Below are 26,495 nucleotides of genomic sequence, written 5' to 3'. Positions count from 1 at the left end.
AGTTGTAAAAACTTCAAATATCACCAGTATATTTTATAAAATTAGATCCAATTTTATTAAGGATTTCAGATTACATATTTCAGACTTGTAGAATGGAATAGAACCATCTGGGGACTGACAAATGTCATAATGAACACTGACCCCTTGACGCGCCCTCCACAAAGCACACTCCCATTATACACAAGAACCAGCCACCTCTTCACTTTGGCAACAGCTACTTCCTAAGGAAGGAAGAGAAAGATTGCGCTAGCTCTGTAAGTTCACTGAAAATGGGATTCTAGCTTTAGGTTACAAACTTTAATATTCAAGAAAATAAGCTGTGTTTAGATGAACTATGATTACAGAAAATAGCACAAACCATCTAAGAAAAAGCAACCAAATCATTTTCAAAATAAAGGAAATAATATAATTGGTTAAGAATTTCCAGTAGTTAAAAATCTCAGGAAGAGGTCAGCTATAGAATGTGTTCACATTCTAAGACTTTAATACTAAAATTTCACAAAAAGAACAATCACCTCAAAAAAACCAAATCTCAATGTAACGCTGAACACCAGGAACTAGACTGTCTTCCAAGTACAAGCCAATTAATACCCTGTCAAAAAAAGGTTCCTTCTCCCTGAACAGTAATTAGCCTGAGGTATTTTAAATGTGGCTCTAGGTGGTCTAAAACCTAATGCCACCCTCCCCTGCAATGGCCTCACTACCACTTTAGGACTTATTAATGTGGTCACTTGAGATAACCAAAGAGGAGTAAACCAAAACTAAAACCTTTTAATCTCTTGAAATCGAACACCGATTTCATCATTCCCACTAGAATAGGAGTCATATGCTCTGATCTAGAACAGGTGTTTAAACTTTTCTCCAGTTTAGTTATCAAAGTTTGCTGTGAATACGTTGACTATCACACTTGTGATACACGTACGTGATTTTTTGTAAGACTGATAAAAGTTTGTGAGAATTACCCCAATGTGCCTTGCCACAGCCGTGAGGTAGGTGCCACAACAGCACCACCCATCCTTATCACACATGGCAAACAGCATGGCCAACGACACTCATCTCAGCACTGAGTATTAGAGTGAACACAAGTCAAGAAGATACTTAGCTCTAATAAATGGAATTTGACCTTTCTGTTGAAAAAAAAAACAAGTATCGCACATCACTTGTCACTTTTTAAAAAAGTGCATGCGTACTACTTCCTCCAAGTTGTTCAATAGAGAAAACTAGGCACCCTTGAACTCAAGCTAACTCTCTGCAATAGCCTCAACCAGCATAAACCGAGACATCATCCTGTGCGAGCTAAAACTGTATGACATTTTTATTTAGACTATAAAAACAAAATCAGGCAAATAACAGAAAAACTCAAAAATAGGTTCAAATGATGTAAATTCGTCTTTTCCAGGAAAGAAGAAGGTAGGCCCTACCACAAAGAAAAGATTTAATTAATGGAGGTCAATTTTCAAAGCACATTAAATACTATCAGTTGACTTCTGAAGAGAACCTAGGGCTTCTCCAGCTTGCTTTGATAGTAAGCATGAGTTGACCTGTTATGTCATCTAAAACATAAAGATCCCTTTAACAATATGTTTAAGTTTGATCTTCCTGGAAATTCTTAACCACAATTTTCCTTCCTCAAATAACGACCTGTTGTGTTAGTTGCTGAATCCTCTAACAACGTAATGGAGAGCACAGCTAATGCAGGCAGACTTCAACCCGTTCTACCAGCTGAGAACGGCTGTGGTTCTTTAGGAAAGAAACAGCGACACCAAACAGTGTGCTCAACAGTTATTTTTAGAACTGTATTCCAATAGCTACGTGATGAACATATTCCAGAAGAACCAAACCGCAGCAGTAAATGAACATGCATTAGAGAGGATTTATGCATTCGACATATCTGACAGAACTATAGTTAGGATGCTAGGTACAACAAATTGGTCTTTAAAATATTAGGTCCCTTTCCTTTAAAAACTTACTGATTCTACCAAGAAAATACAAAAACATAAGGCTGTAAGTAAATGAGTCGAGTTAGGCTATTACAGGGTAGGCCGTCCTCAAGGCCAGACACTGCTTCACTGCTGCTTGCACTCTGCGGGGTTTTGATCCTTCTGTTAAAGGAAAACAATATGTCAATCTATCTTCTACCTACTTTGATAAATGTTTCAGACAATAATTACTTTAATTATCACAGTATCTCAAGTCTTGTAAAAATTACAGGGAAGATAGAAAATTGATATGGGATAGTGACAAATTACTTAATGTTAGCAAGTATTAAAGTATATAAGGCCTTATTATCTGAGGTAATCTATAATCATAAAATAAAGAGTGTTGGACATTTTGTCATTTTATTGTCAGACATTTTGTTTTAGATATAAATATTAATTCAATTCATATCTATCAAAATATATTCAACTTCCATAATACTTCCTTATTTAAATACCTTCCTGGTGTTTCCTAGGTGTCAAATGAATGCTGGAGAGCATTACATACCTTGAAGTAGAAGAAGCTTTTACTAACCCTAAAATTCCCAAGACTTATGGCCTGGGACCTTTAAGGATTAAATAGTAATAATGGTTGGAAGAATCCAACACACAGCATTGCTCCCAAGTTCAATATAAATAAAGAGCCAAACCCAGAGCAATTTAATGAGTAATTAAAAAGAGTATCTCATCTGCTCTTAATTCATCTTAGCTAAACTTAAAAGACGCAGCACCGACTGTGCTCACCTTTGGGTCATAGTCTGGATCGTGTTCCTCATCTCCTTCTTCTTCCCCTTCCTACATTAAAGTTCAAAACGCATCCATGAAGTAGGTACATAAGAGAAGAAAACTGGCTCATAAAGCATGGAAATTTTCATACAAGTTACTCTATGGGTCAACAGATTTTTTTGATTACAGAGTTTGTTGATAATACAATTTAATTTGAAAGCTTCTAATATGAAAAATTTCCCAACACAACTTGAGACATCCAGACAGCTTTTATTGAAAAGATTTACTGCAGCCAACGTTGAAAAAGTTTACTGCAGCTTTTGACTTCTTCAAAGAGCTGATAACCCTGCAGCAGAACAAAATTATTTGAAATAAAAAAAAATGTTGCTGAGTTTTGCAATTTATTTATTGAAACCTTATACATACATTGTTTGGCTGTAGAATTCTAAAACCATATTTTTCAAATTTTATCCCAAATCACAGAATGATTATAGATAGCAAAGAAATACATTAGTCACTCAATTTGTTGTTCAATGTGTCATACAGTGAATTATTTGCTCATTTGGTAAACATTACCTCATCAGCTTCTTCACCTTCTTCGTCATACTGAAAAGAGAAGACAGGCAAAAGTATGAATGAGCGAGTATTGCATTAGTAACATCCATCATTTGGAACAATAAATATAAAAAACTATAAATGCCATTACTACAGAAAGGCTACCTAGCTTTTCCCTGAGATTTCTTTGAAGACCCTATACTACCTATATAAATGCTACCACCAATACCAGCTGCTTCCTGACATCAAAATGAAATAAATCTAACAGTAACCACGTTTTGTCAACTCAGAATGGTGTTCTAACAGGAAAAACAAAAAAACAAACCTAAAGTAAATGAATCCAAGTAATCCTAAAGAGATTTCTTCAAAATTGAGAAAAGCCATCCAAAGGATTAGCTTCATTATGACGTCTCTATGGCCCCCTTTTATAAAACACTAAATGTACCCTCAACAAACAATCCCATAGGATTCAAACTGAAATGTGCTCACATCATCGTCATCATCCTCAATAGCTTCTCCAGTGAAGTATAACACTGATCTTGGGATTATACGCTCACGTAAGAAGTGGCCAATCTCAAAGTCTGCAGCCAGTATAGCTTCGGCATCATCATCCTATTAAGAAAGAAAAGTAATTGTGAGGTAAGCTGGTATGTGAGTAACTTTCAACTTTGCTTTCCTGTCACTTAAATTTTTTTTTTTTGGGGGGGGCTTTTGGTTTTTTGGAGACAGGGGTTCTCTGTGTAATAGCCCTGGCTGTCCCGAACTCTCTTTGTAGACCAGGCTGGTCTTGAACTCAAGAGATCCACCTGTCTCTGCCTCCTGAGTGCTGGGGTTAAAGATGTGCGCCACCACGTCCGGCTCTGCAAGACTTGTTCATAAAAGAGCAAAAGGCAAAAGCACATTTGCTTCATGAGAACATTCCTTTGTAAATATGAGAAATATGGCTGGCAATCAGGTTAATACTCAGTGGTAACTGCACTATTTTTGCAGAGAACCCAGGATTTAGTTCCCAGTACCCACAAAGGTACACACCCAACTGTAAGTAACTCCAGTGCAAAAGGGTTCTATGCCCTCCCTCTTTTGACTCATGCAGTCATCAGACACACAAATGGTACACACACACATGTTGGCAAACTCACACACGTAAATCAATACTGAATGCAGATATCGTGGCACACGCCTTTAATCCCAACACTAGAGGCAGGCCAATCTCTGTGAGTTCAAGGGCAGCCTTGTCTAATAATTGGGTTCTAGGCCAGCCAATGCCACAGTGAGCCAGTCCTTTAAAGGGGAAAAAAGATAGTTCTACCCAGCCCATACTGTAACTGGATCTAGTTCTATTCAACTGATAAACTCAACTTACCAGATCTCCATTCTCAGGAACTGCAAAATTAAGAAGAAAACCAAATGAGAGAGAAAGAGAGAGTAAAAAAAAAAAAAATTAAATAATTTACAGTAAAGCACCCATCAATACCCACCCAAACTAACACTACTTACCTTCAGGAGGAGCAAAAAAATTAAAGAAAGAATCATTGGAAACTGTTTTAGTCACAGTACGAACTGTCCCACGTCCCTTGTGTTTCTGCTTCTTTTTTATGGTTTTCAAAGTAACATTCTTTCCTTTTTTCCAATCTATCTGGCACCTTAGGAAAAAATATAGTTAATATTTAAGCACACTTGATTGCTAAGTTTTAACAAGTTTAAATGTCAAATTAAAATTTTAGAAGACAGTAAAACGTTTTCTAAATGAAAGTTTAAAATCTATAGATTTACAATACTGTTAACACATGATAAAAAGAACATGAATAGTGTATTCCTTCCCATAAGTGTAGTCAGACCCAGAGGCAATATACAAATCCACCAGGCCACACAAGGGAATACAATATACTGAGAATGAGAACTCTACCTACAATTAAACATAAAACAGTCAGTATAATCAACTCACCCTGTACAACCCATAATCTCTGGTCCATCAAAAGAAAAGGGATCAGAATCATCCGGCTCTGACCTCATCCTGTAAGTCTTTGTTAGCACTTCATTTGTGAAATATTCGTTGGGTTCAAAGTGAAATTCTAAGATAAAGCTCTTTAAAAGAAAACAAAGTGAGTTAAGTTCTTAAACCATAAATTTTGATGCATTAGAAAACAGCTTGATCAAAGTCTAATGGTTTTTTCCTCATTCTGAAATATAATAATAAAAGAAATGTAAGGGAAACCCCTATTTCTGTTAAAGGCAAAAATAATTGATGACATAAGATAAACATATGGTTTCAACTTAAAATTATCATTTAGAACCTAGGTCGTCCACATAGATGGGGCAGCTGAGGTTTCATGTGGGTCCACTAGTGAGGGGAGCGGGGGCTCTCTCTGACATGGACTCTGTTGCCTGATTTTAGATCAGGTCCCTGATGGGACTGCCTTGCCTGACACAACTCGATGAGCTGAGGTAGGTGGATAGGGAGGCTCCTCTTCTCCAAGGAACAGGGAAGGAGGGATGAGGAAGCGGGGGGGGAGGACGACTGGGAGGAGGGAAGGGTCGATGACTGGGATATACAGTAAAAAAAAAAAAAAAGAATAAAAAATTATCATTTAGGTTAGGTAAATCTAAAATGACTATATGTCTTTTTCATCTCCCCATAAAGACAGTTTTCAAATATGAAGCTAGACCCTCAACTCAACCATGAAAAGATTCTATGAACCTTTCCTGATTGCACTGCCCATCTGGCACAGGAGGGATTATTAGCTGAGCTCTCTCCTCATGCAGGCCCTCAAGCACCATCTACCTGAAGTAATTCCCAGATAGACAGTTCACTCGTTGTATTCTATCCACTTTAATCTAGGATCACTGACTATCTGTACTTCCAAAAAGCTTAAATTCTCCAGGAAAGGGGTCAAGTACAAGCATCAAAACCCAGCCATACACAGGTAAGAGAGTACCTAGTGTCAGCCTCAATCCCTTACTCCATCCTTAACTCTTAAATGTCATGCTTAAAATTTATCTGTGAAAACATACTACAAAATCAACTATGTAAAAGTTCTTTTACCATAGGCTGGCCAGCATCCGAGAACTTCACTTTAATGTCTTTCAAGTGCTTTAGAATAGGCTCATCATGTTCCTTCAAATTAAAATAAAAATTAGTATCTAATTTGGCATTTTAGGGTCAATGTTCTGTTACCACAAAAAAGCTAACAACTGAAGGGTGTGTCAGTTACAAGGTTTTATATAGTAACTGTGAACTCTAAAGCTTCTTTACCAGATCATTATGGTTTACACTATCTCATACTGTGGTTCTTCAGAATAGTGACTGACCAGGCTGAAAAACACTGAAGTCTAAAAGGGGCTATTTACTTTTAAAGTGTTCCCTGATTACATCTGATGCATTTTCAAACTGTTTGCTCCTCTTCTACTTTGGCAAAGCAGAAATGCAGTATGCACTCATTCCTGAGAGCATGCCTCTGTCACTGTTAACAACCCCCAGCAATCACAAGATCTCTAGAGCGATTAGCACTACACAGACGGCCATGGCTCAAGAAACACTAGAGGCAATTTCTCCAAGAAGGTAACATCTGTGTTGGTTTTCCAGGGAATAAGACACTGAATGATTAAACAGTTTTATATTTTATGAACAAATCTCCCCTAGACTAACAAATTACATATTTTATTACCAATAGTCCCTTGATACTAAGAACAGGAGAACAGATATTGTAAACTATGCAAAAGCATCAACAAATGCTCAGTCACCAAAGACTCCACACTTCATTACCAAACTTTTAAAATACTTTGATTACTTGAAGCTGAACTTTCTGCACAAAACTTCAGACAGCTGAAGAAATCAGCAACCACAATATCAAGTACGGTTTTTAGGTAGACAGGTGGTTTTGTGAATTAAAGTACCTGAACCATATCACTGAGCAAATCAACGTTCTTAAAAACTGTCAACCAAAATTCAGGAATTCCTTTAGGGTCTTCTTTTTCTTCATCCTTTTTCTCATCTTCAATCTTGGCCTTTTCTTTCAGCTCCTCCTTGAAAAATGACAGCAAACAACTGAATGATTCTATCAGGTCTTTTGATAAACTTATATACCCGCTTAATTTGTAGACAGTGGCCTAGGTATAAAACAATCAATACTCACCAAGCATAACTTTCAACCTTCAATCAACACATTCTAGTTTTAAGTGTGCAAATACTTAAAACTAGTGTGCAAATACTTGTCACATTCATTCCAAAACTACAATTCCACGGAAACCAATGTTCTCATTACCCTAACAAAGAACCACCATCCAGATCAAGAGCTTTAGCAACATCTTAAAACAGAAACCCAGCCAGGCAGTGGTGGCGCACACCTTTAATCTCAGCACTTGGGAGGCCGAGGCAGGCGGATCACTGGGAGTTCGAGGCCAGCCTGGTCTACAAAGTGAGTCCAGGACAGCCAAGGCTACACAGAGAAAACTTGTCTTGAAAAACTGAAAACAGAAATCCACCCAATAATCAGCCTATAAGATCCTTAATATAAATAACATACTGATTATATCCTCCCAAAGTAGCAATGCTAAAGAAAGAAGCATGACCACATGACATAGCATTAGACTTTTGTCACAGCTGTCATTATTCACTGCGGGCACGTCACTGGAAAACGGTATGGTTCTTCACCAGTCATCAAAAGGTCAAAGGAAAACTAAATGAAAAGCTTGAAGTATTACAAACGCACAGACAATGTCAGGCTTAAGAAGAATGGCTGCTCTGGTTGCAGGGTACGGTGTCACACACCTATTACCCTGGCACTCATGGAGGCTGTGAGTTTGTGGCCAGTGCAGTCTAAAAAAAAAAAAAGTCTAGGACAGCCAAGATACATAGAGAAATCCTGTCTGGAGAGACTAAAAAAGGGGTAGGGGGTGGGGTCGCTTTAATCCCAGCACTCAGGAGGCAACCAACCATCAAACAGGGCTCATCTGTATTATCCAAATATAAAAAGGATATTTCCTAAGTATATGAACACTGTTGAGGGGACTGGAGAGATGACTCAGCAATTCAGAACATTGACTACTCTTCCAGAGGTCCTGAGTTTCATTACTGGCAACCACATGGTGGCTCACAACCATCCACGCCCTCTAACGCCCTCTGCTGGTGTGCATGTGGACAGAGCACTCATATACATAAAATAAATACAATCTTAAAAAACAAAAACAAAAAAACCACCATTGATCCTCAGCACTTACAAAATTGACTGTAATACCATGCCATCAATAAATGGTTTGCTTTTCTTTTTGTGTAGCCCTTTGCTGTCTTGGACTTGCTTTGTTGACCAGAGTCGAACTCACAGTAATCCACCTGCCTCTGCCTTCTGAGACCTGGGATTACAGGTGTGCGCAATAAACGCTACTTATGCAACTGCCATTGCTACTAACCGAAACTTCATCTTCTTCATCTGGTTTCCATTCACATTCTTCTTCTGTAGGTTCATAAATTGCATTAATGATCTCAAATCGCTAAAAACAGAGAGAGAGATTGTGTAAAAACATTAGCACCCATAAATTTAATGAGTAAAAAACACACCTTTAAAAAATTCCTATTGCGGGAGGCAGAGGCAGGCGGATCGCTGTGAGTTCGAGGCCAGCCTGGTCTACAAAGTGAGTCCAGGATGACCAAGGCTACACAGAGAAACCCTGTCAAGAAAAAACACAAAAAAAAAACAAACAAACAAACAAAAAAAAAACAAACAAACAAAAAAAAAAAAACAAAAAACAACAACAACAACAACAAAAATTCCTATTGATGGTTTCACAAATACCTACTACCACTGAGATATCTATCAAGCCATTTGTTTTCCTGAGTTAGTTTAAATAAAAAGTGGTATAAAATCATTACCTTATCAAATAAAGGCTGATATAGGACAGCATACTTCCTCTCGAGATCGTGAACTTCCTCATAGAATTTGGCTTCTATCTGTGCACATTTAACTTGAAGATTTTTTAGAGCATTTACTCGTCTTTTGACTACCTTAGGCAAGCTGAAAGTTTAGAAAAACAGTCACAGAAAAACACAAGTCACCTATATATACATTAAAATATAAAGTGGCTAAGTTTCTGAGTTGAAGCAAGGATTTAAAGTAACTAAAATTTAAAATAGGTATATAGATGCTTTAATTATAAAAGCAGGTAGAGTAAATCAATAGGGGGAACACCAAGAACTACTCAGAATCTAGATTGAATTCTTTCCAAATTTTTTTAAAATAATTCTTATCTTACCATTAAAGTAGTTAAAATTAAGGAATTAACACTTTTTTTTTTTTAAAGATTTATTTATTATGTACACAGTATGCATCAGATCACATTATAGATGGTTGTGAGCCACCATGTGGTTGCTGGGAACTGAACTCAGGACCTCTGGAAGAGCAGTCAGTGTTCTTAACCGCTGAGCCATCTCTCCAGCCTGGAATTAACACTTTTAACTAGATCAGTTTTTCTCTATTTCTTACAATTATTTCTGTACAACCCTAAAAACTTAAGTTGGATTCCCCAGAGTCTGCAGTGGAAGGTGAAGGCAGGAGTATCAAGAAGCTACAGAGTGCGCCTGAGGCTCATGTTTACAACAAAAAGCTGAACTTAAGAAAGTAACTTAATACTTTAACTTATGGTACTGAATAGGAAGACATAGATATAAGCTAGAATGTCTTAATTTAGAATAAAAACTGTACAGCCAAAGAAACTACAAAGACATACATGGGAGTACACACCACAAGCCATAAACAGACTTAAAATTTAACCTGTCTATAGTGAGACCTGCAACTCATCCTTCCTAGGAACGAACTTTCAGACCAAGTAAACAGAAGAAATACAGCAGAGTTACTACAAAGAAATAAAGAGAGCTTAACAATACAACCACAGCTAAGCTATTTATTATCATCAGGATGTGCTCTTCACTCTGCCTGTAGCTTTTGTCATTATTGCAGTTGGGGGAGCTGTGCACAGCGGTCAAACGACAGCACTGTGAGAGCTCTTCTACGTTTCGTGGGTCCCAAGGATTTAGGTAGTTCGTATCACTGGAGTACCAAAGCCTTACCTGCTAAGCTAGCTCCTCCCTTCCCCACCAGTATTATAAAACAGTTACACATTAAAACTGAGAGGCAAAGTGAAGTGGACATGGCCAGAGATAAGTGAGAGAGCAGCCACAGAAATATACAAAGGAAATCCAAAGTAAAATTAAGGGGTTGGGTCGTGGACTGTGCTCTTAATCCCAGCACTGAGGAGAAGAGGCACACAAATCTGAGTTTAAGGCCAGCCTAGTCTACAGAGTGCCTTCCAAGATGGCCAGGGCTACATGAGAAATTGTCTTAGATTAAAAAAAAAAAATTAAGGTTCTAAGAAACATTAATTATTAAGTGGCTATTTTAAACCTAACCTATATACAAGTTTAGAATACAGCAAACCAGACCTGATACCAAAGAAAACTTGGACAAACCAAACTAGATTTTAACATAAGATAAGATGGAAGGAAGCCAGGTTTGACCGTACACTCCTTTATTGCCAGTGCTTGGTAGGCAAAAGGAAGGCAATACCTGAATTCTGTCTAGGTCAGCTTGGTCTACATACCAAGTCCCAGGCCAGATAGGACTATAACTTACTCCAATGATTTTAGCAATATTACACTATTAATTTAAAAATAAAAATACAACATTTCTCTGTATAGCAGGAATACAATATAAAATACTATTCACAACAGGAATATCACATGCAAAATATACAGAAATGAATGTAACCAATATTCTATGAAGAAACCACAAAACTGAAGACAGCATGGACGATACAAGTATACAGACAAGATGAAGTTACAATATACTAGCATCACTCCACAAACCTCAATGTAACCAACACCAAACCTTCTCAGTTAAAATTTGAGAACCCTGTCTTGATTATATTTACACATAGGACAGTATGGAAAGAAGCATCATGCCTGCCAGACACACTGTAAGGTCCGATGTGACAAGGACAAAAGAATCACATCTTGACCAACATGTTTAGTTGAAAGCAACTTACCCACTCTGATATTAACACATACTATGAAGCCATAGTAACTAAATGTATAATGGTTCACAGTTAATATAGTGTAATAAAAATTTACTAAAAATCAGGAAGGAGTGGATATTTACCTGTACCAAGTACAAAGCTGGGCTATGAAGGAACTGAAGACCCAAATGTGAAAGTTAAAACTAGCCAACAATAATGTAGGAGCTAAGAAAGATTTCCTAAATAATTGAAACCACAAGAACAAAATGAAAATCACACTACCCATTTTGCTAATATAAAAACTAAGGATTGCTGCTTAATGAAGGACTCCATAGATAAAAGTATTTTGGAATGCTAAGATGAAAGAATGTGAAATGGCAGGAACCTCAGTAAGCAATGAGCAGAGGGCACAAACGGGCTACGAGGTGTACACATTTTCTGAAAAGCAGCCAGTGTATCAGAAAACACAAGCGAAACAAGATCATAGCTTCTAGACTTGTTGAAAAGAAGATCTATAAAAGTTAGATGTCAACTTTTGGCAGTGACAAATTCACACTATCTCTGGAAATTTCTAGCATTTCTAGATATCTTGCTACAAGACTGGTACAGGTAAAGACTGTTTGCCTTTAAGAATCGATTCAAAAACAGCCCAAAGAAATTGTCAGTTGCTTTAAGAGGAAATACAAAAAAAATGATGGGCAGCCATCCAGTACAATGTGTCAAGATAGGAGTCCAAAGGCAGAGCAGGTAATGGAACAGTAAGACACAAAGCCAGGAAACACTTCCAGTAAGCAGAGAAAGATAGACACGGACAGACCTTTCCAATCAGAAAGTACCTGATGTAATCTGTATTCCTAATGCTGTACATTTCTAACAAACTTCTAAACGAATCCTAGAAATGGCTAGGATCGGTATACTTCCTGCAGACATGAACAACCAAGTCAAGACACAATCTAATCAGACCTCTACTTCTTAAACCCATCCCAAATCTTATACTAGATACTAACAGACATTAGCTCTCCAGGATCACATAGATAAACTCAGATGGCTTTTTATAGAAGATAAATAAGGAAGGGAGAAGAAAAAAAAGAGCTTGTACCTTTCAATGTATCCTGTTGGTGTGTCTACCAGACCGTCAAGTCTTTCCTGAAGGGCTGCAAGAATCTGAGGATTCTGCATCATCTGAACAGTTAGCTGACGCGCTTTTAAAAAGAAAGGGGGAAGGGGCAATTGAAAGAGGGATTTATGAAATGTTTCTGCTTCGTTTCCATTGGACAATCCAATCACGAGGTCTTCTTATCAGGCTCATAAAATGCTGGTATGATGAAGTGAAATGCTTTTCAGGAAAACCCAGCACTTTGAAAAGTCTGGGGTTCTAAGATCTTTAATGGACAGGATTTCTCTAGGTTATTCTCATTAGCAATGGGCACAAGGCGGGCGTTGTTCCTGTTATCTTGCATTTCCCCCTCCTCTCACTGTGGGCCAAAGCTTTGTCCAGATGCCTACTGTGACTCTTGTCAGTAATCTCAGGGTAGTCAGCATTCACAGGAAACTGGTACACTGACAATTTTAGACAAGAGAAAATTAAGGGGTTGTCTGGATGTTTTGTTTGATGCTTTTATTTTAAGTACATTTATAGATTTGAGATTTTAACAAAATTACATGATTTCCCACTTTGCTGAAAATTAACTTAGTAGCAAAGATAGTCAGAAGTTGCAACTAAGGCCCAAAAATTTTAATTAGTGACTTTATAATTATACTTAACTTGAACAGAAATTAAATTTACAAAAAAATATTTCCAGTTATATTCTTGGAGATCAATTAGGTTTTAATACTAACTCGGTAACTAGATTATAATTAGCTGTAACAAAAATCACGTAGCAACATCAATTAGGACAACTGAAAACTTTTCAAAGGCAGGAACTCTACTCTCATAATTAAAATCCAATTGGCTAAAAATGAGAGGGCACCAGATCTCACTGTGGATGGCTGTGAGCCACCATGTGGTTGGTGGGGACTGAACTCTTGACCTCTGGAAGAGCAGCCAGGGCGCTTAACTGCTGAACCACCTCTCCAGCCCCACAAGGTGCATTTTTAAACTCACACACACAATGCTTACCACATAACTAAACAGTAACCAGATTAGAAGCATTGCTGAGGAAGTCCTACTTCCAGCCTTCTATTTCTCAGGTCAGATTAAACCCCGCTATTGACATAGCTGGGCGCACCGTAACTCAGCAGTAGTGGTGAAACACTGAGCTATTACACTCCCATCTTCCTTGCTTACCGCCTCCTCTCTCCTAAACAAACACAATTACTAGACTCAGGGACAATCAGGAGATAAAGGACAGTGGGTAGGGCCCCAGCACAGGGACAGTCTCACCATCTCCTCTAGAAGACACAGCAGCAGACACCGGCTCCTGAGGGAAGCTAAAGGAGTACCTGTGATTTTTGTCTCTTCACCCGCTTCTTCTTCTTCTACCTCTTCAACTTCGTCCAAGTCTTGATCAAGTTCAGACTGTTCTTTGCTACAATGTCACAGCATCACAGCGTAGTTTAAATGTATGAATTGCAAAACAAAGTCAGAGAAACTTGCACTGACTTTCTAAATATGCTTCTTTCAAAGGACAGAAATTCAAAAAGTGATTCAGCCTTCTAATTCTTTATGCAGACAAGTACTAATTGAAGCACTTAACACCATCTAGCCCAAACCAGCTTATACTTCAACCTGTAAAACTGCAGTTTGATAGGTTTGTGACCTCAGGAAAGTTTTCACATTCACATCCAAAGACCACATTCTCGCATCATTGTAATGAAGAGCCTTTTCATTATTTAGGGCAGCAAAACACCTAGGTGGCAATCCATTCCTAGCCTATTATATAACTAGCTACAACTAGGTTTTGGCAATGATATTGTATTTGTTGCTTTTTTTGGTACATTTGTACATTTGTTTCATTCAACATATATTGCTCAAGGTGGCCTTGAACTTCTGATTCTCTTACCTCTACCTTCCAGAGTGCTAGGATTACAGGCCTACACCAAGTTGCGCAATTTATGGCAGTGAATTGAGTTTTGTTCTGGTTTTGTTTTTTTAGATAGTATGTCTCTCACCATGCAGCTTTGGCTGTGGCAGTGAGAGCTTAAAAAATAGAAATAATTTAAATATAACTTTAAGAAGCCTTGAAAAATGTTAGCTAAGAAAACTTTCTGAGCTTGATAAATCCATCCTTTCTGCATAAGACGAATGACTACAGCTTCAGCAGCCATAGTGGACCATGCATGAGACATCCTGGAAACCATTAAGTAACTACATCTGAGGATGAAGATGTTAGTTGAAAGCAGAGGGATCCTGGCTGGCACTCAGGAGGCAGAGGTAGGCAGATCTCTAAGAGTTTGACAGCTCGGTGTACAGAGCAAGCCCTAATACAGGTAGGGCTATACAGAGAAACCGTGCCTAGAAAAAGCAGCCAAACACCAAACGAGAGATTTTGTTGTATCAGATGGTTATAAACACTTGTAGAGGAGACTGTATTATCTTTGGACTTAGGATCCCTTCTAGCACTGACAGGGGTGGGACTAAGGGTTTATTTTGTTTGACAAGGTTTTACCTGGTGTAACAGGGCAGCCTACAAGCTCCACCGTCCTCAGTCTCATCTTGAGCACTGGGACTCTACACAGAAACGTGCCTGAGGCTCACGCTCAGCCTCAATGTAATGTCTTTACATTTTGACATCTGGATTAAGGACTTAGTAGCTGTTGTGTCTAAATAGCATCTGAAAAAATAACTTATTCAGGGACAAATGTAGGAAAGATATTAGGCTAATAGAAATCTATGGTCCTATAAACCACAGAGAAACTCGAGTGATTCCTGGGATCCTTGGCTCCTTATGAGCCAGAAGCTGCTGTCAGGTAACATGTACTGGCTGTACCTTTAGCATCATCAGATATTTACTTAGGTTTTTAGAAGAGATTTCACAAGCTATATCATATGGCCAAATCTAGCCTATTTCTGTTTCTATACATACAAATTTGTGTTAGAACACAGACACAGTAATAAAACAGCCAACAAAACTGCTTGAGTAGTTTTAAGGCTCAAAATGCCCAAAACATTCACTCCCAAGCCATTCTCAGTTTACTGGCTCTTTGAAGAGTCCTTTCTATCAACCTTCCCAGGCCTAACAGTCATATATAAAATCAAATACAACTGAGAAATCATTTGCCGCTTTTCTAATTGTTGTATGTACTTTTAAACCTTCCAAAACCATCAACTAAAAAAACAAAAAGGATATATTTAAAGTGTTAAAACTAAATGCCAAGGTAAGGAGAACAGCAAAACTTTGAAGCCAGAAAACTGCAGTAACAACCCACTTTATTGGAAGAACTGAACCCTAAGTAGGCAATGTGAAGGTCAAACCCGATAGTCCTCACAGGAGTAAAAGATGACAGTACTGACAACACTTCTGTAAGTAGGGCCAAAGAATGAAGACATAAACAGGGAAGACTGGGCACAAATACTAAGTAGTTTGATTCTTAAATCCTCTCAGAAATATGGCAGTTCCTTCTCTGGAAATGAAACTCGTAACTTGGCCTGAGGAATCCAGCTATTCTGAGTGACTAGTTACACAGACTACAGAACGCTCAGACCTCCCCGTAGCTGCCTTTTGAGTTGATTCCCACAACACACGAAAGCCAGATCCACACGCACTCTGCTCACCAAGGAGCTGGACCACCGCAGAAGAACCACTCTGATCCCAGCATTCTCATGGCAACCACCGATGGCATTAAGAGTCCCACAGTAGCAAGACCCTCTCTCTACAAAGCCTTTATTTTCTTTCAAGACAGGGTTTCTTTCTCTGTGTAGCTTTGGCTGTCCTGGAACTCACAGAGATCCACCTGCCTCTGCCTAGGATTACAGGTGTACTTTACTACCCCTGGCAAACCTTCATTTTCTAACCAACTATTGTTACTGTCTTTAGTGTACTCATCCTGATCTCTCAATACCAATCCTAACAATTAGATGGTCCTACCTCATTAGGAAAGCCTATTAGAAATGAAGTCTAAAACAAAAGGAGAAAAGAAAGTAAGAGTAAGACAGACTAAATATGAAGGAAACGTTCAGAGAAAGACACTACAATCAGTGAAACCAAGGGGAAGCGAGACCTAAAGCAATATATTTGAGAACACAAACAGAAAAATAAAGCCTCTGCATCTCTGTTCAGAGAAGAACAAAGAGACAAAGATGAAAATTGGCTAAGGGATACTAAAAGCATTTCAAGATACAATGTCTAACAAGCTGCAGAAAGAGAAGAAATAAGTCAGTGAACAAGTAGGCCAAAAATAAACATGTGGTAGAGCCGAAAGCCACTGAATTTAGCCGAATGAAAGGACCCAATATTGAATGAGCCACACAGCTGAGTGTGGTGGCAAAAGCCTGTAATCCCAGCACTCAGAGAGGCAGAGGCAGGTGATTGCTCTGAGTTCAGGGCCAGCCTGGTCTACAAGAGTCCCAGACAGTCAAGGCTACACAGAGAAGCCCTGTCTCTAAAAACATATATATTCTATTCCTTAACTATAAGCATAAAGAACGGTAACTTTCAGTCATGCTATATGTCCTTGCTCTCTTCTACAGAGAGCAAGCATGTTTAAACACAGGCCAAGATTGTTACACAAACATACTTCCATGTATGTGTTGACTTTATGGTAAAGTACCTCCCAACTCCATGCCCTAAAAAGCCACTGACTGTTTTAACACATGTTAATTAATGGGTTGTATTTACCCATGGTGAGCCAGTAAGACAACTGTCAAATGAGACAAATCTTGTACAGCCTATCCCATTCTCCCTGACAGCATTTCTATAAGACACACCAAAAACACACTACATTAAAAAAAAAAAGATTGCTCACACCTATGTTCCAAATTGTCAGAACAACCCTCTGTAGAGCCTCGAGAAAGTTACGCTACTGCTTTAAGGCAGTGCTTCCTACTGCACAATTCAACACTCAGCTGAGGAGACAGCTCAGTGGCAGAGCCCCTACCTAGCATGTATCCACACCCTGGCACTGTCCCACCTCCTCCCCAAGCCAACATCAGCGACTGCTCTTCCACAGCTCCTGAGTTCAATTTCTGGCAACCACATGGTGGCTCACAACTATCTATACTGGGATGTGATGCCCTCTTCTGGCCTGCAAGTCCAGGATATATCTATCTATCTAGAGAGAGAGGGGGGAAGGAAGAAGGAAGGAAAGAAGAAAGGAGGGAAGGAAAGCCAGGCGGTGGCGGCGCACACCTTTAATCCCAGCACTTGGGAGGCAGAGGCAGGCGATCACTGTGAGTTCAAGGCCAGCCTGGCAAGTCCAGGATAGTCAAGGCTACAGAGAAACCCTGTCTCAAAAAGAAAAGGAAGAAAAGAAAGACAAGGAAATGAATTAAAGTAAAACGGAGAATAGTGCTTAGAACTCTGGGTAGAAGGTGGAGAATGCAATTGAGAAAGGCTGTTAGACTCTTCCCACTTTTAACTTGAATGCATACTGTTGCTGTATGTATATTCTACATGTGTTTAGACAGGCATTAGTGTTTGTAAGACAATTGTTTTAAAAAACATACACATGCTAAAATATTCTCCAAGTATTTATGATCTATTACCAGGCTCAGCACTTTTCTAAAACTAAACACTGACAAATGGTTTGCTGTATTTCCCCTTTCTTTTGGATTTCTTGGAGATAGGCTCACTATGTAGCTCTGGCTGGCTCTAACTTATTATGTAGACCAGGCTAGCTTCCTACTCAGAGACCTACCTGCCTCTGCCTTCCAAGTACTGGGATTAAAGGCATGCACCATCTTGTCTGGCTTTTATGTGCCCTAGGCATGAAACAGCTTTGGCCACCAAGCCAGGCATCAAGCTAGGATGAACAAAGGACTGCCATCTGCTCTGCCCCTGGCTGATATCAGAACAACACCACCAACAAGGTGTCTCTTTGCCCATTGCCAGGGGGTGATTTACTGTATTTATGAGTGATAAAATATAATGTATTTTAGAGTAGATATTCCACCCAACTTCCAAAAGTAGGCACCAAAGAATGTATGTCAGCAACACACATTTTCATAATACAGTTTGTACTATTAACTACATCACAATACAAAGTCTCTGAAGAGGAACAAACTATCTGCCACTTACTTGTCAATGTCCGCCATCTTGTAAGACCTCCACAAATCTAAGAGAAAAAAGAATCAGTGTTAAAACCAAGTATGGCTTGCTTTAAAAAGCTAAGAAAAACATTGAAGTGAAACCCTATGAAATCAATAAAACACAAAATCTAGTAGCTATATTCCCTTTAAAATGGCATGTGTTAAGAAAAAAAAATCCTGATGTGCGCACGGTGGTGCACACCTTTATATCCCAGGCAGAGGCAGGCGGATCTCTGTGAGTCCAAGAGAGCCAGGGCTACACAGAGAAACCCTGTCTTGAAAAACCAAAAAAGACAAGAAAAGAAAAAAATCCTGGAACAGAGTCCAGTGTAACAAACTCAGGCTAGGTTTTGTAATTTCACAAATGAAAGTACAGTGATCTTTAGTCAAATACTTTTAATGACAGCCCTTAGATTAGCTTTTAAAGAGAGGCTTTCATCACGTAACCCTGCCTGGTCTGAAACTCACTACTTGGACCAAGCTGGCCTCATGTCTGCCTCTGCTTCCCCAGGGCTAGGACTAGAGGTATATATTAGCACCCCTAAACAATCAATTTTTAAAAATTATTTATTATTTTACAGTGCTTGGCCTGCACATAGGCCTGCAGACCAGAAGACGGCATTAGATCACATTATAGATGGTTGTGAGCCAGCATGTGGTTGCTGGGAATTAAAACTGAAGACCTCTGGAAGAGCAGCCAGTGCTCCTAACCTGAGCCATCTCTACAGCCCCTCCATTTTGTTTGACAGTATTTTAAAATGACATTTATTTATTTTTAGTATATCAAGGCATGTGGGGAGATCAGAGGACAACTTAGAGGAGCTGGTTCTTACTTTCCATCGTGTGGATCCTGGGCTTAAAACTGAGGTCATCAGGCTTACCTGGTAAGCCATCTTGCCAGCCCAAAACCGTTAACTATTTAACTTAAATTCACTTCAAAAAGAAAAACTTTGCTTAACTACTGTCCTACTAAAAAGCTTAATAGCTAGCGCCAGCATTAAATATTAGTATTTTTACCAATTTTATGAAAACTGGCCCCAGTACTTTAAACAGCTAATGCACTGAGGGAGCCAACCTGAGCTAAGTAGAAGACTCTGCCTAAAACGTCCTTCTTAGTCTGGTGCGTGGTGCACGCCTGGAATCCCAGGACTGGGGAGGCAGAAGCAAGCAGGTCTGAGTTCTAAGACCAGCCTGGTCTACCAGCCCAGGACAGCGAAGGCTACACAGAGAAACATGTCTTCTTAAAAACCTACTTCTTAGAGCTACCCTCTTGCGTTCCTCTTAGCATCTGAAGCTTCTAAAGAGGCCCAGAGTCGGGGCTTAGGTGAAGAAAGTGGTAACTGAAACCAAGCAGTACAGCACCGTATGCATAGTTTAGTTCTCAGTCATGTGATCATCATAGAGGTGATCCCAACCTTGCTCTGTGACTACTCATAAGCCTTCCACTATGGTACACCATCAGCTGCTGGAACATGGCTTCCCTGCACCATTGAAGACTCACCCAAAACACCACACTTTATCAGAAAAACAGAGAACATGGAGACAGCACTGGGAATGCCTTAGAACTGAAGCCTGGAAACAGTGTGTGTGATTTCTGCTCACACTGTATAGGCAAGAACTTAGAAACACATCTCGTTGTACGGACTGTAATATGACTGCAGGCATGTCTGAGTGTGCGTCTGGAGTTACAGGTAGGTATCCATGGCCCTCATCACTGAGTAACAAGCACCCTAATGTTTACCTATCACCTCACCAGTCCATTCCACTTACTTTATGCCGTGCACAGCCACACTGAATTCTCTCTAGCAACAGCCAAGTTATAAAATGTTTAGGAAACAATTATGAATACCAATTAAAAATTATGAAAATTTGATTTTTAATCTCTACTGAACTGCAACTGAGATTATTCTCAGCCTACTAAATCAAAGATTTTCTTTGAAGGCAGGAAAAACTGGGACGAACATTCTTAAATCTGGACGTTTCTTAGGCTCTACTTTTCTGGAAAGTAATTTAGGCAAAAGAATAAAAAAGCCTCCGATGTCTCTAAGCTACTCTTCCAGCTCCCTAAGTAAGACCTTTATACAATGGCACATAAGAAACAAGAATAGCGGGCGTAGTGGCACACGCCTTTAATCCCAGCACTTGGGAGGCAGAGGCAGGCGGATCACTGTGAGTTTGAGGCCAGCCTGATCTACAAAGCGAGTCCAGGACAGCCAAGGCTACACAGAGAAACCCTGTCTCAAATACTAAAATTAAAAAAAAAAAAAAAAAAAAAAAGAAACAAGAATAGTTCCATGTAACAAGGAAGACAATGGGGACAAATAGAATGTGAAAGCAAACAGGGGCTCACCCTGTAGCCGAGGCTGGCCCAGGGGTCTCTAACTCTTGGCAATCTTCACCTCAGACTCTTGAATGCTAAGGTTATAGGCACGGACCTACAGTGACTATCATTCTGTATTATTTTGTTTTACAATATGCACCAATGTAATGGGGGTATCATTTTAGGATTGCTGAGTTAACTAACCCCCCCTGCAAACTGTTACAATAAATGCATAGGTATAACATCCAAAAAGTTCTCAAACTGTTATAATAAGCAGGCTCAGATGATGTGAGGGCTAAAAGCATACTCCTTCATGTTTATGTTAAGAAAATGGGTAAGGAATATTGTATATTGTTAACTTGGCAGGATTTCTACAGAATTACCTAAAGCCAAGCTTCTCAGAGTGCTTGTGCCAATTACCTAGATGAACAAAAGTGGAAAACCCTTCCTAAATGTGCATTCTATGGATAGGGTCCCACACTTTGAAGTTACTGGAGTACTAGCCTTCACTCATCTTCTGTAACCAGATGATTCAAGCTAATTACTGCTTGCTGTCTCTGTGCATATGCAAAATAAGTGAAGGATACCTTCCTCCCAAACAAGCAAGAAATTAGTTCTAAACAGGGCATGGTGGGGCACGCCTTTAATCCCAGCACCCGGGGAGTACAAAGGCAAGTGGATTGCTGTGAGTTCAAGACCAGCCTGGTCTACAAAGCTAGTCCAACACAGCTATGGCTACAGAGAAACTCTATCTAGAAATGCCAAAAACAAAAACAAAAAAACAAAACAAAAAACCTAGTCCTATACTATAAAAGCCTAAATATAACCATCAAATGGACAGTCTTATGAAGTCTGGAACTATGGGCACACCTTAAACGTAGATAGAGTATTTCCCAGCATGCAAACGGTCCGAGTTTGATCTTAAGGAAGGAAGAATAGGGGAGGAGAGGCAGAAGAAAACATCCGACAATCATCTGTTAACAATATCAAACTTAGAAATAACTAAATAGAATTTCTAGAGTAAAAATAAAACACTGACATCAAGCTAAATAGGTTTGCCCAATATTAAATTAGGTTCAGCTTAGGAATGGATCAAGTTAAAGGAAGGTAGAAGTCATACTGCAAGCAAGGCAGGATTGAAAGAAAATACTGAAGAGAGATTAAGGATATAACAAAATCTAGCTGAGACTGGATACAAATTCTAGAAATATACAGGATAAAAACACTAAGAAGTTTCAAGACGTAACGAGACACCAATCTATACTCAAAAGGAACTCTATAAAACCCACTCTCCTAGTTAAGATTTAAAAACAAAACAAAAACAGTAGGGGAGGGTGGTAGTGGTGCATGCCTTTAATCCCAGCAGCCAGGAGGCAGAGGCAAGTGGATCTCTGAGTTTGAGGCCAGTGTGGTCCAAAACAGCTAAGGCTACACAAAGAAGCCCTGTCTTGAAAACCCCTACCCGTCTCCCCAAAACCAGTAAACTCAGTAACCCCTTCCAGCACATGAATTAGTTCAGGCCCGCAGCCAATATGGCTCCAAATCAACTTTAGCTTAAAAAGCACCTTTTAAAACATTCATCCTAGTGAAACCAAGTCACAACTGCCCATATTAAACTCCATATCCAGAGCATCACACAGCCCAACAGCATATGCACACGTACAAAGGACTGGCATTTGGCAAAACTCAATTTACGAGTAACAATGTATTCGTAGGCAGCTTCCACTTTTGTGTATGTGACATACATAGCTCACATATGCAAATACAAGGTTTCTAAGCAGCCACTATCTCATCACATGCAAGCAAATTCCATATTGATACAAAACCACATGACTACACACTTGCAGTTTTTCCCCAGAGCAAATCCCAGGACAGTGCTTTTCAAGTTAACACCCACAGCTAGCACTGCAGTCTGACGACATCCTTTAAAAAACCCAATATAAAGGGGGCTAGAGAAATGGTTCAATTTTAAGAGCACTTGTTTTCCCCTGCAGAAACCTGGACTCGATTTTCAGTACCCACTTGCAGCTCACAACTATAGCTCCAATACCAGAGGATTTGACTCCTCTTCTAACCTTTACAGATAGATACCAGGCATGCATGGTGCAGACATACATGTGAGCAGCACACTCATACACACAAAATCTTAAAAATGTTACTCATTGTAAATCATCACTGCAAAACTAAGTAATAGTAATAAGCTTATTACTGACCATCTAAACCATACACAGTAAGACAGCTTCAAGAGAAAACTAATGCTGACATTTACTAAGTTCCATATGGAACGTAAGTAATGCCACACCTCTCATCTCAGAGCCACAGAGAAAGAAGATCCAGGCGTTCCAGAGCAGCCTCGTCTACACAGCAGTTTCAGGACAAAAGAGCTACAGAACCAGTCTTAAAAAAGCAGGCCTCAGTGAACACTGATTTGACTATTTGCTCCCCCATGGCATGCCCCCCTTAATGTTTAGTAACCTTTATTTTTATGAGTCAGTATTCTGTCTACATGTATGTCTGTACACCATGCACATGTTGTATCCCTGAGACCAGAGTTACAGACAGTTGTGACCTGCCATGTGGGTATGGGGAATTGAACCCAAGGCCTCTGGAAAAGCAAGGAGTGCTCTGAACTCCTAAACCAGCAGCTTTCCAGCCCCTGAAGTATTCTACTTATTTTAAGGAAATTATAGCCCCTTTTCTAGTTTAAAACAAAAAAATCAAAATGTGAAAAAATCTTAAGTTAAAAAATGTGTCCAAATGCATTTTTAGCAATGAAAGGCAGTTAACCCAAGGTGCAGCAGTTACTTCTCATGCCCCACGAACACAGTCCACTCTGTGATTAAGCACTCACAACAAAAGTTTCTACAACTAGTTTGAAGACGAAGTTTAATCAGCTCTAACAGGCCCTTCTGTAAAGCAGGTCCTAAGTACCTTAAGCTTTGGCAATCCTTTCTACTCGGTCCTCCCAGCTTAACACTTCCTACAAACCAATAGCATATTTGCTCAGTGTGATATATAGGTCAGAATAGGTTTAGTTTTATTTATTTATTTTAGGTTTAGTTTTAGAATGTGAGAATGATGCCTCCTATTTCTCTAAGATTCTTTAATCCTTTCTCATTTATAACCAAACAAAATACGCCATGTATCTTGGCACCTTCAGATCTTCTTTTTTAGTCATATTCTGCCTCTTTCAGTCCCTTTCCTTCCCAGTAAGGACTTTGGTCACCTGAGGCCAATACAAGCAAGCAAATAATGAAATAAACTATAGAATTTTAGTCACACTGGAGCTCATGAAAGGACAACTCAGAGGTGCCACACTCAGCATTAAATTATTGTCAACTATAGGGCCCAAGATTAAAAGCAAAATATACAAAAGAACAGGCATTTTTGCAACAGACAAAACTGATACACTTTTCTTGTTGATGTTGAGGAGCCTTTAACTTTTATTTAGTAAGCTAAAGGCTGGCTTAAAAAGAACATATATTAAGTCAAGGTTTTATAACAGATGTCTAAGTCCCTACTAATGCTAAAGTAAATCCCTCCGACTCAGAGTTAAGTTAAAGTACAGTTTAAATCTGGGACAAGTTTGACACAAGATTATGCCCAAGAGCACCGAAAACCCCTTACTCGCAGTTAGTTTCTGAATAAATCTGTTTTAGGTTTTTCCCTGATCCAATCAAAGTATCCTTTGCCTATTAGTTTGAAAAGATGATCTGATGATACCCATTCTCAAAAAAAAAAAAAAAAAAAGCAAACTTTGTGTCAGCTCTCCTGAATTCAGGTTAGTCAGTGTTGGGAGCCTTTCAAACGTTTTCTTTTCAGAATTTAGAGACAGGCAATAGTCTGAAGTAAGGAGGCCTTGAAGACAGTCCTGTGTGGCTGGTGCACCCTTTGGTTCTGAAAAGCCCAGCCCTGCCGGCAGAACCTGTCTCCTCCCTGCCTTCAACGCCATCCAGAGATCCTTACGGATGTGTCGCACTGAGCTTGGTCAATATATATTAATGCCTTGCTCCATACTTCATAGTCCTACCACTTCATCCCTAGTGAGAATTCTGAGGGCAAAAGTACGTTATCGGTGTATTAGCCTAGGAGCCTTCACCTACCCCCCCCCCAAGCCAAGCCACCCCCCCCCCTTTTTTTTTTCATCTTAGAACCATCTGGAGGTTTAAGGAGACTGGGATCAAGTCTCTCCACACAAATATAACCCCGGCCATGGTACCCATCGAAGTTCTAACTGAACCTGCGAGACACAAAACAGATCTCTTGTTAAAACACAAAAAACAAAACCCACCTAAGCCAAAACGCTTTGCACGCGTTAACCCCTTAACACCCAGGCGATGGGAAGCTGCTCTCGCCGCCGCCCGCCGCCACCCACCCCCATCCTCCCAGCCGCGCTAGCACCTTCATTCCTCCACGAAGACTAGGCTAGCGTGTGAGCCCTTAGGGGCTTGATGCTCGTCCCCACCCTTCCTCCTCCTCCAACTCTGAGGGGGAAGTAGGGGTGGGCCCGGGGCCGGGGTCTCCCGCCGCACGCCGCGCGGTCCCCACGTGTCTGCGCTCCTCAGCGCGGAGGCCGCGGCCTGTGCAGCCCTCCCTGCGGGCGGAGCTCGGGGCTGCCCCCACCTCCCCGTCCCTTCCGTACCCCCCACCCCCGCGGCCTGCCTCGCCGCGTCCCTCTCGTGGAGTGACCGGGGGGCTTGGGGGGCACACACCGAGGCAGAGGCGTCCCCCGGGCGAGCCAGTGCGCCCCCGCGGCCTCGCTGTCCCGCGCGCCCCGCAGCGGGCGCCGCTCCCCGTGGTCCCTCAGGCCGCACGGACAACCCCCCACCCCCCAGGAGCGCGGCCCGCGGCCTCCTCCATTCCCTCCACGCACACCTCGCAGGCCCCCCGCGCCCGGTCCTCTCGGTCCCCAGCCGTTACCGTTCCAGGAGACTCGGACGCGGAGCCGAGCGGCCGGAGCTGCGCAGGCAGTGACTCAGGGCGGCGGCGGCGGCAGCAGCGGCAGCGGCGGCGGCGGGAGGAGCGGGAGGCGGCGCCGCGAGCAGATGGCGCTAAAAAAGACCCGAGAGCCCGCCGCTCGCGCTCATATACAATTAGCGTCAGCACGTAGGGCCGCTCCCCCCGCCCTCCTCCTGGCCTCGGCGTTGCCTAGCAACGAGAGCGGGAGGCGGGCCCCGAGCTGCGTTGCCTGGTAACAGAGCCGTCCTTCTTCCCCGGCGCCCTAGGCTTCCCGCCAGAGGCGGACCTCCGCTTGCTGCGCACCGCGCCATCTCTTCTCTCCTCTGAGCTTGGGGTGGCAATCCCGACCCCATATGTCCAGACCCTGGTTCTCCTTGTCCTCTGGGGTACCAACATCAGCTTAGACGCAGGATTGCAGTATCCTGGCTCGGATTCCCATCCGCGTCCAGGCCTAATTCCTCCAAGTCTTAACTCCCTCCTCTGAAACCATTTCCCCACCGCAGCGGCTCCTCCTGCAGATGTTGCTCCTAACTCAGGGTGCCTCTGCCTGCGCCTTGTGGATTGTTCCGCATCATGTTTACCTGATATGTAGTCCTTCATTTCTGCTTTAGTTCATTTGATGCAGGAAAAGAGCGTATTTCGGTTATTCTTTAAGTGCTTTATATAATGAAAATATTCAGTGTATCTATTTTTTCACCTCACTGAAAAAGTAGATTCTATATAAAACACCTAAGCTTGTGAAACCTTGAAGATATTCTTTTTCATTTAT

The 26,495-nt window shown here is 40.7% G+C and overlaps 1 protein-coding gene and 1 non-coding gene across 2 annotated transcripts; both read right to left on the bottom strand.

The window, feature by feature from the left end:
- Nucleotides 1-1,060: 1,060 nt before the first annotated feature.
- Nap1l1 (nucleosome assembly protein 1 like 1) lies at nt 1,061-25,846 on the bottom strand. The gene is made up of 15 exons (XM_051172693.1): nt 25,688-25,846; nt 18,437-18,473; nt 13,704-13,789; nt 12,361-12,463; nt 9,124-9,265; nt 8,664-8,744; nt 7,152-7,280; nt 6,301-6,372; nt 5,203-5,342; nt 4,755-4,900; nt 4,621-4,640; nt 3,747-3,869; nt 3,279-3,308; nt 2,721-2,771; nt 1,061-2,102 (listed from the first exon to the last, which is right to left on the bottom strand). Exons 2-15 carry the CDS (start codon nt 18,451-18,453, stop codon nt 2,067-2,069), a joined length of 1,176 nt encoding a protein of 391 aa, XP_051028650.1. The 5' UTR covers nt 18,454-18,473; nt 25,688-25,846; the 3' UTR covers nt 1,061-2,066.
- Nucleotides 18,112-18,255, bottom strand: LOC127183832 (small nucleolar RNA SNORA48). The gene has a single exon (XR_007830081.1). It is a non-coding gene; the product is annotated as a small nucleolar RNA SNORA48 (small nucleolar RNA).
- Nucleotides 25,847-26,495: the final 649 nt, after the last annotated feature.

Source organism: Acomys russatus, chromosome 31 (assembly GCF_903995435.1).
Source record: "Acomys russatus chromosome 31, mAcoRus1.1, whole genome shotgun sequence".
Lineage (NCBI taxonomy): Eukaryota > Metazoa > Chordata > Mammalia > Rodentia > Muridae > Acomys > Acomys russatus.
This window is presented reverse-complemented; position numbering and strand designations above follow the sequence as displayed.

What these genes read in the sequence shown, in the direction of transcription:
- Nap1l1 (XM_051172693.1), bottom strand. An exon ending in GAGATTATGGGTTGTACAGG is followed by an intron (nt 4,901 to 5,202) that starts GTGAGTTGATTA and finishes TTTTTTCCTAAG; the next exon opens with GTGCCAGATAGATTGGAAAA. An exon ending in TTCCTGAGAATGGAGATCTG is followed by an intron (nt 3,870 to 4,620) that starts GTAAGTTGAGTT and finishes CTTTCTTAATAG; the next exon opens with GATGATGATGCCGAAGCTAT.